The sequence below is a fragment of the Parus major genome, unplaced genomic scaffold (genome assembly GCF_001522545.3).
Source record: "Parus major isolate Abel unplaced genomic scaffold, Parus_major1.1 Scaffold342, whole genome shotgun sequence".
Classification (NCBI taxonomy): Eukaryota; Metazoa; Chordata; class Aves; order Passeriformes; family Paridae; genus Parus; species Parus major.
The window spans coordinates 138,894-150,607 of NW_015379284.1; the positions used below are offsets into that span (position 1 = coordinate 138,894).

An 11,714-nucleotide genomic window follows, 5' to 3' on the forward strand; every position below is an offset into this window, starting at 1 on the left:
CCCCCCCACCCCAACCCCGGGGGGGGCGGGGCTTGGCGGCGGCCCCGCGCGCGCGGGAGTGGGCGTGGCCCCGCGCGCTCATGCCCTTATATGGTCACGGCTCGGGAGCGCGTCACGGGGGGGCGGGGGCAGACGATGACGTCACCGGGGGTCGCGCGTCGGCTCCGGCGCGGGTCACTTCGGGTCGCGGACAGCGGGGTCCATCCGTGGGTCACCCCGTGCCCCCCATCGCGTCCCCTTTGTCCCCCCGTGCCCCCATTAGTTCCTCCTGTGCCCCCCTTGCCACGCCCACTTCATGTCCCCTCCGTGTTCCCATGATGTCACCCTGTCACATCCACCCCTTGGCGTCCCCCATGTGCCACTCCCTGCTCCTCCTTCTTGTCACCAAAGCCACAGGAAACAGCACCCGAAATCCCCAGGGGACACCCACAACCCTTGGGGGGTTCAAGTGACCGCACGCACCCCACCCTGTGGCACCCATGGGTGCGGGAGGGGCCCGGGGAGGGCAAGGGGACACTTCTGGGCTGGCCCACAGCATGGCAGTGCCATCACAGCCGAGCTCTGGTGGCATCACAGCCGAGCTCCGGGTGGGCTGGGGACCGTGGCTGCTCGCTTGGGTTCTGAGGGGTGGGTGGGGTGACGGGGACACTGCAGCAGTGGCCCTGCCACTGGTTCCGGAGGCGGCCGGTGGCCTTGAGCCGAGGTTTTGTTTGTTGTTTTGATGGCGTTTCCCATGGAGACGGGACTTGTGCAAACGCCATCGTCTCTCCCGGCGCCACCAGGGACACTGTGGGTGCTGGGGAGGCCACATCCTCCCCCCCTGACCCCGAGCTGTCCCCCTGACACCAGAGCCAGGCCCTGGTTGTCCCCATCATCATCATCATCACAACAGGGCCGTGGCACCCACCACTGTCCCCTGGGCAGTGTCCCCATCACAGCCTGGTTCCTGACTGCTGTCATGCCAGGTTCTGTCACCACAGCCACTGCCCCCACCAGGATCCTCAACCTGTCCCCACTGTCACTCAGTCCCTGCCACTGCAGCCACCAAAGCCACTCTGTCCTCACCTCAGCCACCACAGCCACTGCACACAGCCCTGTGTCTGCCTGTCACCACAGCCACTGTGTCCCTAAAACAGCCACTGTGTCCCTACAACAGCCACCCATCCTCACCTCAGCCACTACAGTCATCCTGTGTGACACCAAACAGCCACTACAGTCACACTGTGTGACACCAAACTGCCACTACAGTCATCCTGTGTGACACCAAACAGCCACTACAGTCACAGTGTGTGACACCAAACAGCCACTACAGTCACACTGTGTGACACCAAACTGCCACTACAGTCACCCTGTGTGACACCTGTCACCACAGTTATCCCCCATCCTTGCCTCAGCCACCACGGCCACCCTGTCCCCATGCAGCCCCTGTGTCCCCTGCCACCACAGCCACCCTGTCCCCACCACAACCACTCTGTCCTTGCCACAGTCCCTGCCACCATGGTCACCCTGTCCCCACCACACTCACTCTGTCCCTCTCACCACCCCTGTAACCCCTCTGTGGCCATTCTGTCCCCACCGTGACCACCCTGTCCCCAGCACGGCCACCACAGCCAGTCTGTCCCCACACAGCCACTGTCCCCCTGCCACCAGGGCCACCCTGTCCCCTCTGGAACCGCTGTCCTCACCACAGCCACTCTCTCCTCACCACGACCACCGCATCTTCATCTCGGCCACCACAGCCACACAGTTCCCACACAACCCCTTGGTCCACTTGTCACCATGGCCACCCTGTCCTCATCTTGGCCACCACGGCCACCCTGTCCCCACCACGGCCACCCTGTCCCCCTGCCCCCCCGTGTCCTCCTCCCGGGGCGGGGCTGCCCCGGGGCGCGGTGGCGGCTCTGTCCCAGCCCTGGCCGCGGCCCCGGCGGATCCCGCCCCGGGGGCGGGCGGTGCCGGGCGGTCCCGGGCGGTCCCGGGCCGCCCCCGGCCGCGGTGACATCAGCCGTGAAAAGGGCGCGGGCGGCGGCATCCGGCACTGCCGCCCCGGGAGCGCGGGACCGGCGCCGCAGGTAGGGAGGGGCTGGCACCGGGCAGGTGGGCACGTGATGGATCGGGACCGCACCGGGAGCGACACGGGCACCGGGACGGAGATGCGGACCGGGACTGCCACAGGGGCGGAGATGGGGAGCGGCTCGGGAACGGTCACTCAGCCCCCGGGGCGCGCCCAGTGTCCCCCGGGGTTGTTCCCCCGGGTTGTTCCCCCGGGTTGTTCCCCGGGGTTGTTCCACCGCCCGCCCCGGTAGCGGTTGCGGCCGGACCGCGCCCGCGGGGCCGCCGGGACACGCGGCCGCGCCCGGGAAACGGGACCGGGGCGCGGCTTCCGGCCCCGCCGCGCTGGGAGCCCCGGGGCGCGCCCGCGGCGCTGGCTCCGCTCCCCTCCCCGCCGTGTCCTCCCCGGGGTCCCCTCCCCGCTGGCTCCGGGCGGCTCTGGGGACCCCAGGGTGGTCGAGCTCTGGGTACGGCCCCTCCCTGCTGTCCCCGGCGCGTGTCGGGGGTCCCCAAGTGGCCTTGTGATGGTTGAGGTCCCCTCCCTGCTGGCACTGGAGGGTCTCGGGGGTTCCCAGGGTGGCTCGGTCCCCTCAGGGTTGGGTACAGCCGCTTCCCTGCCAGTCCTGGGAGAGAGCTCAGGGGTGCCCAGGCTGTCTGTGGAGACCCCCGGGTCCTACCTGGGACCCTCGCTGTCCCCACGATGGCCGGAGGGTCCCCAGCCCCAGTCGCGCTGGGCGCAGCCCCCTCCCGCGGGGTCCGGAGGTCGCCAGGGCAGCGGGGCTGGGTCCGGGAGTGTCCCCCTCCCGCCTGGTCAAGCCCCGGCTGGGTCGGGAAATGATCCCAGTTCCAGCTCCTCTTTGTTTCCCAACGCTTTGGCCCCCGGCCGGACTCTCCCCACGCCACCCCCTACAGGGTCCCTGTGCCCCGGGCCTCGCCCCGGAGACCCCCGCGGCGGCCCAAGGCTTTGGCTCTGGGGGCACACCCGGCTGGGGTTGGTTTTCCTCTTGTCCCCAAGAGCAGCACGTCCTGGGGCTGCTCCTGGTGACAGGACCCCCGAGCCTGCAGCCAGTGTGTGACAGGGGCCAGCTGCGCCCCGAGCTGGGCCTGGCACCCCCGGCTGTGGGCTGGGCTACCCCGGGCCAGCAACTGCCACATGTCCCCAGCTGGGACAGGGACACCGGGACAGGCAGGGCCACCCGCACGTGTTCTGGCTTCTCAGTGCCTCCAAATGCCAGCGGGGCAGGACAGGGTGTGGGGGCACATGTGGTGTGCCCACCACGACACGGGTGGGCAGAGGGGACAGAGAGACCCCGGGGGCTCGGGACACCCTGGCTGTACGGGCAGGGCCGCTCTGCTCGTGTCCCCCGTGGGCACAACCTCCCTTATCTCCAGCATGGATGGCACCGCTCCAGTGGCACCTTGGCCAGGCAGCACCTGGCCAGGGGTGGGGTCTGGCTGCCCCGCCGGGGTGGGGACACTGCCGCCATCAGCCCTGGCCCCACGCTCCTGCGCCAGTCCCGGATCTGGCTCCAGGCCCGAGCAAACGGGCGAGATCCGCAAACAAGCTCCGACCGGCCCCCGGCGCCTGCCAAGCCCGTGCGCGGCGGCGGGGCCGAGCCGAGGGACGGGGATGCTCGGAGTGGAGTCCGGTCAGGCACGGAGGGCTCACGGTGCTGCCCGCCCTGCCTGGGAACGGCTGCCCCTTGGGTGGGCACACACCCAGAGCCGCTCCTGGCCAGCTGGGCAGGAAGGGGGCAGAGCCTGGGCAGCGCCTGGCACGGGTGATAAGGCTCCGTGCCGGACGTCCAGGCAGGATGGGGCTCTGCCACACCGGGGTCACGGGGCCCGTGCCGGGCGCTCCGGTGCCACCAGAGCCGCTGATGGGGTCCCATCCCTGCAGACCCCCCTGCCGTCAGCATGGCAAACCGGGGCCCGTCCTATGGGCTGAGCCGGGAGGTGCAGCAGAAGATCGACCGGCAGTACGACCCCGAGCTGGAGCAGGTGCTGGTGCGCTGGATCCTGGCGCAGTGCGGCGGCGACGGCGGCAGCGCGGTGGCACAGCCGGCGCCCGGCAGGGACGGCTTCCAGCAGTGGCTGAAGGATGGCACGGTGAGTACCCCCGGGGCCAGCCGGGGCAGGGGGTGACCGTGCCGCACACCTGACCCGTCCGTGCCTGCAGGTGCTGTGCCGGCTCATCAACAGCCTCCACCCGCGGGGACAAGCGCCCGTGGCCAAAATCCAGGCTTCGGCCATGGCCTTTAAGCAGATGGAGCAGATCTCGCAGTTCCTGCAGGCGGCCGAGCGCTACGGCATCGCGGCCACCGACATCTTCCAGACCGTGGATCTCTGGGAAGGTGAGTGACCCGGAGGCCGAGGTGTGGGACGGGGACAGGGATGGAGATGGAGCTGAGCCTGCTGTGGGTCTTCCAGGGAAGAACATGGCGTGCGTGCAGAGGACCCTGATGAACCTGGGCAGCCTGGCCGTGGCCAAGGGTGACGGGCTCTTCGTGGGAGACCCCAACTGGTTCCCCAAGTAGGTGGGGGTGCTGGAGGTGGGGGAGGAGGAGGCCGGGCTGGGGGGTCCCGTGGGGATGCTGACACCCCCTGTGCCCGCAGGAAGTCGCAGGAGAACCGGCGCGTCTTCTCCGAGGACAAGCTGAAGGAGGGGCAGAGCGTCATCGGGCTGCAGATGGGCACCAACCGGGGCGCCTCGCAGGCTGGCATGACGGGCTACGGGATGCCCCGCCAGATCCTCTGAGGCCCTCCGGACCCCCCCGCGCCCCCAAACTGCCTTAACCCCCACCGTGGACCAGCCGGGTGCCCCCCGGCCCGGGCAGCTGCCCCCTCGCCAGTTTTGTCAGGACCAAAGTCATTTTTTATTATTATTATTTGGCTGGGTGGGGGCGGTGCCGCTGCGCCCACCCCACCGCCCCGCAGTGCCTTGGGGGCTGCTGGAGGGCCCCCCCAGCGTGTTAGGGAGCGACCCCCGTGCCCCAATAAACGGTTCCTCTTCTTTCCAGGCCTGTGGTTGTGATTTGGGGCTGGGGGCTCCTGCTGGGTTACAAAAGGGGGGGACCCCGGTCGGGGGGTGCAGGGACCTCATGGCCTCGGGGGCAGCAGCCACGTGAAGGGGCGGGGCCTCGACAGAGGGGGCGGGGCTTGGGCGGGGTCAGCGCAGTGGTCAAAGGGGCGGGATAATGAGTGGGTGGGGCTATGCTGATGAGGGGAGGGGCTTGAGTGGGCGTGGTAACGATCAGAGGGAGGGGAGGGGGCGTCACTGGTGACTCTCCCACGACCCCCGAGGGGCGGGGGTCGCTCGTGTTCGTGTGGGGGCACTTGAAGGGGGTCTGTGCCAGGAGGGCACCGCACCGGGTGACGCAGCTCCGCCAAGCCCCGCCTCTTTCAGCCTGAGCCCCGCCCCTCCCGGCTGAGGCACCGCCCCCAATTCCCGGCCCGTTCCGGGACGCTCTGTGAGAAGTTGGGGCGTTGCCGTGGCAACAATCTGTCCCGACACATCGCGACAGCGGCTGCGGGCACATTGCCGGACCCGGGAGAACGGGAGAGCCCCGGGAGCGCCGGCTGGGGCAGCGCCATGGCAGCCGCGACTGCCGGCACCGGAGCCCGGCCCCTCCGGCCCGGACGCTCCTCCCGGGGGTCCCTCCTCGCCCGCCGCCTCCAGCTTTCCCCGCCGGGATTGCAGTCCGTCCGTCCGTCACCGTGCCTCCCCCCCGAGCTCCCGGGCTCCCCAGCCTCCCCCTCACCCGACAGAATGTCCGGCTGCTCCCGCTGACCCCCGGCCCCTCCGTCCCCTCCGAGCCTCCCCCGCCACCCCGCGGGGATCCCGGCAGAGGGATCAGAGCTCCCGCCGGGACCCGGCGGTGTCCGGGGAGCTCCATCTGGAGAGGGGAATTCGGATCCCTCAAACTTTTCTTCTCTGCAGGTCACGGGCTCCAGCAGCGCTGTCGTGATTTCTCAGGATGAACCAAAACATCCTCAAGAGATTCTCTCCTTCAAGCCCAAGCTGAAGACCATCCAAGTCATCACCAAAGACGTGATCCGGGAACTCGTGTAAGGCTGTGCCCGAGCCCTGAGGGCTTTTGGGCGAATGGGTGTCACTGCACCATCCCAAAATGTCCGGGCAGCAGGGATTGGCGGTGTGCCCGGGGCTGCTGCCCCCGCACCCCAGCCTGGGGCCACTTCCAGCACACTTGGCCTTCCTGCCTCCCCCCAGGCCGGGAGAGCCGGGTCCCCACGGCTCCCCCAGCGCTTCCTGCCTTGCTCTGGGCTGCCTCGGTGGCCGAGGGGGCGGCTCGGGCAGCTCAGGGAACACAGCAAGCCCTTGGGCTCTGGGTGACACTCAGCTCTCTCCCCGTGCTCCCCAGCGTTCCCCAGGAGAAACCCGAAGCGTGTCTCATCATCGGGGAGAAGGAATATGAGAGGATCAAGGAGTCAGCTCGAGCCCCGAGCGAGGAGGAGCGCCGGGACAGGCAGAAGAGCCTGAAAGCCAGACAGGACGCTGCTTTCGTAGGCATCTCCCCTCCTGCTTGCCCCTTTTGCCGCTCGGCGTTGCGGGGCTGGTGGCTTCCCCCAGGGGCTCCCGTTTGCCCCCCGTGTTTTGGGGCTCAGGGGAGGCTGCCGGGCTCGGGGCTCCAGGGAGAGCTGGGCAGCATCGCTGGGATTGTGCCCGGCGCTCCCGGCCTTGCACGGGCCAGAGGGGTGTGTGGCCAAGGGGTGCGAAGGGGGGCCCAGGGCCGGGCCAGGGTCCCTGGAACCCGTCCCGTCCCCGCTCCGTGCCGGGAGCGCGGCGGCTCCAGCGGGAGGGAGCCCTGCGAGCCCTCGGGAAGGCGGCCGCGATTGGGCAGCGCTCTCTGTCCCCGCAGGAAGCCCTGCAAAAGGCCAAGAGCGAGGAGCAGAGAAAGGCAGAGCTGCAGGACGAGAGGGAGCGGCGGAGAGACGTGGAAGAGGAGCTGCAGCAGGAGAAGCAGCAGCTGCTGCAGCGGGCGGCCAGGATGAGGCTGGAGCAGGAGGAAGAGATCCGGGCGCTGAACACGGTAGGGCCAGCGCTCCCCGCTGCCGGCCGCCACCGCCCGAGCCTGCCCTGCTCCCCGTGCTGCCGGGCTCTTCCTCTCCTTGCCTCGGCCCCTGCTCCCCGTGTCCCGGAGCGGCTCCGAGCCACAGAGCCCTCTCGTCCCCACAGCTCTTCCTGGAAGCCAAGTGCAACATGATCTGGGACAAGCAGGTCCTGGAGAAGCGCACGATCCGCAAGGAACTGGCGGACGAGGAGAAGCGGCTGGACAAGATGATGCTGATGGAGTGGGAGAAGGGCAGCGAGGTGCAGGAGGAGCTGGAGTGCCAAAGGAAGCAGGAGCTGCTGAGGTGGGCAGGAGGCTCCCTGCTGCCCATGGAGGCGCCCGGGCCGTGCCAAGCCCAGCAGCCCTGCCCGTGCCGGCCTTCCCAGCACGGCGAGCGCCATGGGGCCAGAGGGAGCCTCCTGCTCTCCTGTCGCCAGAGCCAGGCAGGACATCGCCAAACAGATGGAGCAGAACGCGGAGGAGCGAGCGCTGAGGGAGGAGGAGCTGTACCAGGAGGGCCAGAGGCACCTGGAGCGGCTGGAGCAGATGAAGAGGGAGGATCGCAAGGTGGGAGCAGGGAACAGGGGGCTGCAGGGAGCTTTCCAGGAGGCCGCAAAGGCTCTGGCAGGGCTGGCTCAGCCACACGCGGGGCCTGGGGACAGCAGGCAGCAGCAGCAGAGCTCTGCGCCCTTGGGGACTCCGCGGCAGCCCCGGGACGTGGCCCAAAGCCTCCCTGGCCTGAGCGAGGACAAGGAGGAGGGAGCACTCGGGCCCGTGGCCTCCAACCGTGCGGGCCATTTCCAGGCCTGGCAGCAGGAACAGGAGCGCCGAAAGCAAATCCATGCCGAGATTAAACAATTCAACGAGGAGAGCCAGAGGCTGCAGGAGGAGCAGCGGAAGCGGGAGAGGCTGGAGGAGGAGCGGGCGCTGGAGCAGCAGCGGCAGAAAGATGTGAGAGCAGCGGGGTTCTGGTGGGCTGGGCAGGGGCTGCAGGAGCTGCCATGGGGGGCTGTCCCATCCTGGGGCTCTATCCCCTCCTGGGGCTCTGTCCCTCACCCCAGGCTCTGTCCTTCACCCCGAGCTCTGTCCCTCACCCCGGGCTCTGTCCCTCACCACGGGCTCTGTCCCTCACCCCGGGCTCTGTCCCTCACTCCAGGCTCTTTCCCTCACCCCGGGCTCTGTCCCCGTAGGAGCGCGATGCTGCCTTGGAGGCGGAGAAGGAACGGCTGCGGCTGGAGAAGGAGAAGGCGCTGGCCCGGCTCAGGGTGACGCAGGAGCGGGCCCAGGACTGGCTGGCAGAGCGGGTGAGTGGCCCAGGCACGGCTGACGCTCCCCTGGCACCGTCGCTGTCCCCGGCCCGGCCAAGGGGCAGCGGCCCCGGGTGCGGGGGCTCGGCAGGAGCAGCCCCCGGGTGCGGGGCACGCCCTGGAGCGGTGGCGGCAGAGGCAGAGCCACGGCCCGGGGCTGGCAGAGCCGGCCCGGGGGGAAGCCCAGCCCTGCCCCCTGTTTGGGCAGGATGCTCTGAGGGCCAAGAGGAACCAAGAGGCCGCCGAGCGGGAATGGCGGCGGCAGGAGCTGGAGAAGGCGCGGAAGAAGGCCGAGCTGGAGCAGCAGCTGAGGCAGGAGCGGCTGCAGCAGGTGGCCCAGAAGGAAGAGTACGTGGCCATGCAGCTGGAGCAGGAGCGCCAGGAGTTCCAGAGGGTGCTCAGGTGAGGCACACGGGGCCGGGGCCCGGCTCAGCTCGGGGCCGGGGCGCTCCCGCTTGCAGCCGGCGGCTGCGGGGGCTCCAGCGGCAGCCCAGGCGCGGTGCCAGGGCCCCTGGGGCAGCTCCGGCTCTCCCGCAGGGCCCAGCAGGAGCAGCTGGAGCGGGAGAAGCTGCAGTGGGAGCAGCGGCAGCTCCGGCAGCGCGCCCACGCCCAATACCTGCGGAGGCAGATCCAGGAGCTCCAGCAGCAGCGGCAGCGGCAGCGGGAGGCTCTGATCGAGGAGGGCCGGCAGCAGCAGCAGGAGGCTCGGCAGCGCAGCCAGCGCCTCGCCCGCTTCGGGCAGCAGAAGCTGCAGGAGCTCAGGTCAGGGGCTGCCGCTGCCGCCGCTTCCCTGCGCTCCCCGAATCCTTCCTGCTGTCCCAGCCTGGGCCCCCTCCCGGCTCCCTCGGCATCCTCAGCAAACGGGAGCCGCTGCAGGGCCACGCTCCCGCATCCATCGGGAGCCTGATGCCTTCTTTCCTCTGCAGAGCCACCGGCATGCCCGAGAAGTTCTGTGCCCAGGTGGAGCGCAAAGCCCAGAAGCGAGCCAAGGCAATCCTCTCCTAGGCCCAGCCCCGCCACCAACCAGCTCCACTTCCCCACCCATTTGGGGCTCCATTTCCATTTCCATTTCCATTTCCATTTCCATTTCCATTTCCATTTCCATTTCCATTGTTCTGGGTTCCATGGTGGGGTGTAACCAGACTCTGAGTTCTGCTCCCATCTCCACCATCCTGCTGAGCTGGCAGTGGATGGGTCCAGCTGGAGCTGCCCAGTGCACGGGAAGCCCTGGGGCTGTCAGGAAGGGAAGGGAAGGAGGCAAAGCCTGCACAGAAATGTTTGTTTTTCTCCCCAAAGTGCTGACTGCACCCAGCCCAAGCGTCACCTCTGCCACTGGACCATCGTGGCCCAAAGGTCTCCAGCCTGTGGACACCCAGGCCAGCAAGGGTTGCCCAAAACATCCCAAGAGTTGTAGGAATTTTTGATTGCGAAATTCCCAGCCCTGGGGGAGGTACTGAACATTCCTCAATCAGACCAAATGTAATCTGGGCTCTTTGAGGCTTTGGGTCATCACCACCACTCGAGGGAGCCAGAGGAGGACCAGACCTTCCCCAGGACCATTTCTTTCACCATCATCAGGACTTCATCCATCTCCCCCGACCGACAGGATGCCAGGTTGGACTTTGTGGTTTTAATCCAGTTTTCCTGTATCATGGCATTTATTGTGATCTTTCCATGAAGTTGTAATTCTGACCTGAAATCTCTCTCGAGGTATTTGTGTGGTGTTCATTTCTCCTGCTGGTTTGCTTTCAAACCAGCACATCCATTGGCTGAGTTTTCCAATAAATTACATTTTCTGTGTATTCCATGGGGCTCTTGCTCCCAATGCTCCCAAACCTGGAGGAGTTTTCCTGCTGGTTTTATCTGCAGGACCATGGAGAGGAAATGGGATGGAAAACCCTGGCAGGACAGGGATGGGAGTGAAAAGGAACAACAACCACCAGAGGAAATTCAACCAGGATAAATCTGCTCCAGTGTTCCGTCAGCTCAGTCAGAACAGGAGGGATGATGACACTTCCCATCCTCTGGAAGGGAAATGGTGCCATGAGCAGGACTAGAGGAGCCCTGGCTCCTTCCAGATGGGCCAAAGGGGCACTGGGATCTCCTGGATGCTGTGGATCCATGGATTGGGGCACAGCAGAACCACGGGAGCACAACATCCCCTGATGCCACCGAGAATCCATCCCTGTTCCTGCGGGATCCCAGCAGGGACTGAGCTGGGACATGGAGTGACCCTAACTGGGACCAGACCCTTGGTGCTGGCCCCGGGAATCCCGGGCACAAATCCTCTCAGGAGAGGGATTTCAGCGAGCCCAAAGGTTTTTGGCAGAGCTGCTGTGGAGACAGAGGGAATTCAACTGCCGTGGCCTGATCCCAACAGCCCTGGAAAAGTGGGAGGAACACCCACAGGGGCTTGGTGGCATCACGGAGTGGGGAACACGGCAGAGGACGGGGAAAAAGAGAACCCAGAGCCTCCTGAAGGCTGCTTTGACCATCAGGGCAGTGAAGATCCAGCGCCCTGCCAGGTTCCTCTGCTGGAGGAAATGTGCAGGGGGAGTGTCCGGGCTTTGTTCTTTGTTGGGGCTTTTCCCTGGAAATCCCTCCTTTTGTCACCCTTTGGATTCTGAATCTTGCTGCTGTTGGTTTTGTCCTCTCGCTGCTGTTTCGGGAAATTGTTCTTCTCTCAGCCCTTTGAACCTTTGCCTTTTGTGCCTCCAGCGGCAGGGGCTGGGACAGCGGCCCCTGGGCTGGAGCTGCAGAATCCCATTCCTAAAGCCCGACAGAGCTGAACAAACACCATTTCTACCGCTTTAACCAAAAAGCTGCATTTTGCTACCAGAGAAACCAGTGCTGCGTTCCCCTGGCACTGGGAGGAGAGGTGGGGAGCCATGGCTGTACTGGGAGCACTGGGAGGGGGAAAGGGGAGCACTGGGCAGCCCCCCCTGACTCGGGATCATCACCCCAGGCAGGAGGGACAGCCACGGGAGCTTTGGGGCTCCTCGTGTCCCCAGTGTCACAGCACGTTCTCGTAGATGTCACCGGTGTCCTGCAGTTGCTCTGCGTGGGTCCCCTGGGGGTCCTTGGGGGGGACAGTTTGGGGGGGCCCTGTAAGAGACATCGGTTCTGGGGACCCAATTTGGGCTGGCAGCCACGGGTGACGTGTCCGTGTCCCCAGGCATCCCCCGGACTCACCCCCTGCCCGCTCGGTGCCCACGGTGGGGGTGTCCAGCAGCTCCGGAGGGGCCCTGCGGGGGGGGGGGGGGGGGGGGGGGGGGGGGGGGGG

At 67.2% G+C, this 11,714-nt stretch overlaps 2 protein-coding genes across 3 annotated transcripts in view; both read left to right on the forward strand.

Annotated features, from left to right (window-relative positions):
* LOC107198845 (transgelin-2) overlaps positions 1–5,071 on the forward strand; it is a 17,203-nt gene extending 12,132 nt beyond the window's left edge. The window contains exons 1-5 of one of the 2 annotated variants that reach the window (XM_015616075.2): positions 1,968–2,072; positions 3,953–4,161; positions 4,232–4,406; positions 4,483–4,585; positions 4,669–5,071. In XM_015616075.2, coding sequence (XP_015471561.1) covers positions 3,970–4,161; positions 4,232–4,406; positions 4,483–4,585; positions 4,669–4,810 — 612 coding nt within the window. In that variant the 5' untranslated portion in view covers positions 1,968–2,072; positions 3,953–3,969 and the 3' untranslated portion in view covers positions 4,811–5,071. Of the gene's footprint in view, positions 1–1,967; positions 2,073–3,947; positions 4,162–4,231; positions 4,407–4,482; positions 4,586–4,668 lie in introns of those variants that run through there. The other variant, XM_033511552.1, reaches the window with a different exon arrangement.
* Positions 5,072–5,851: 780 nt separating this feature from the next.
* Positions 5,852–10,236, forward strand: CFAP45 (cilia and flagella associated protein 45; the record flags this gene model as incomplete). The annotated part of the gene is made up of 10 exons (XM_033511553.1): positions 5,852–6,120; positions 6,435–6,576; positions 6,933–7,103; positions 7,250–7,428; positions 7,562–7,691; positions 7,929–8,075; positions 8,315–8,428; positions 8,640–8,833; positions 8,969–9,193; positions 9,358–10,236. Coding segments are annotated over 10 exons (1,650 nt in total), but the record flags the coding sequence as incomplete, so codon positions are not given.
* Positions 10,237–11,714: the final 1,478 nt, after the last annotated feature.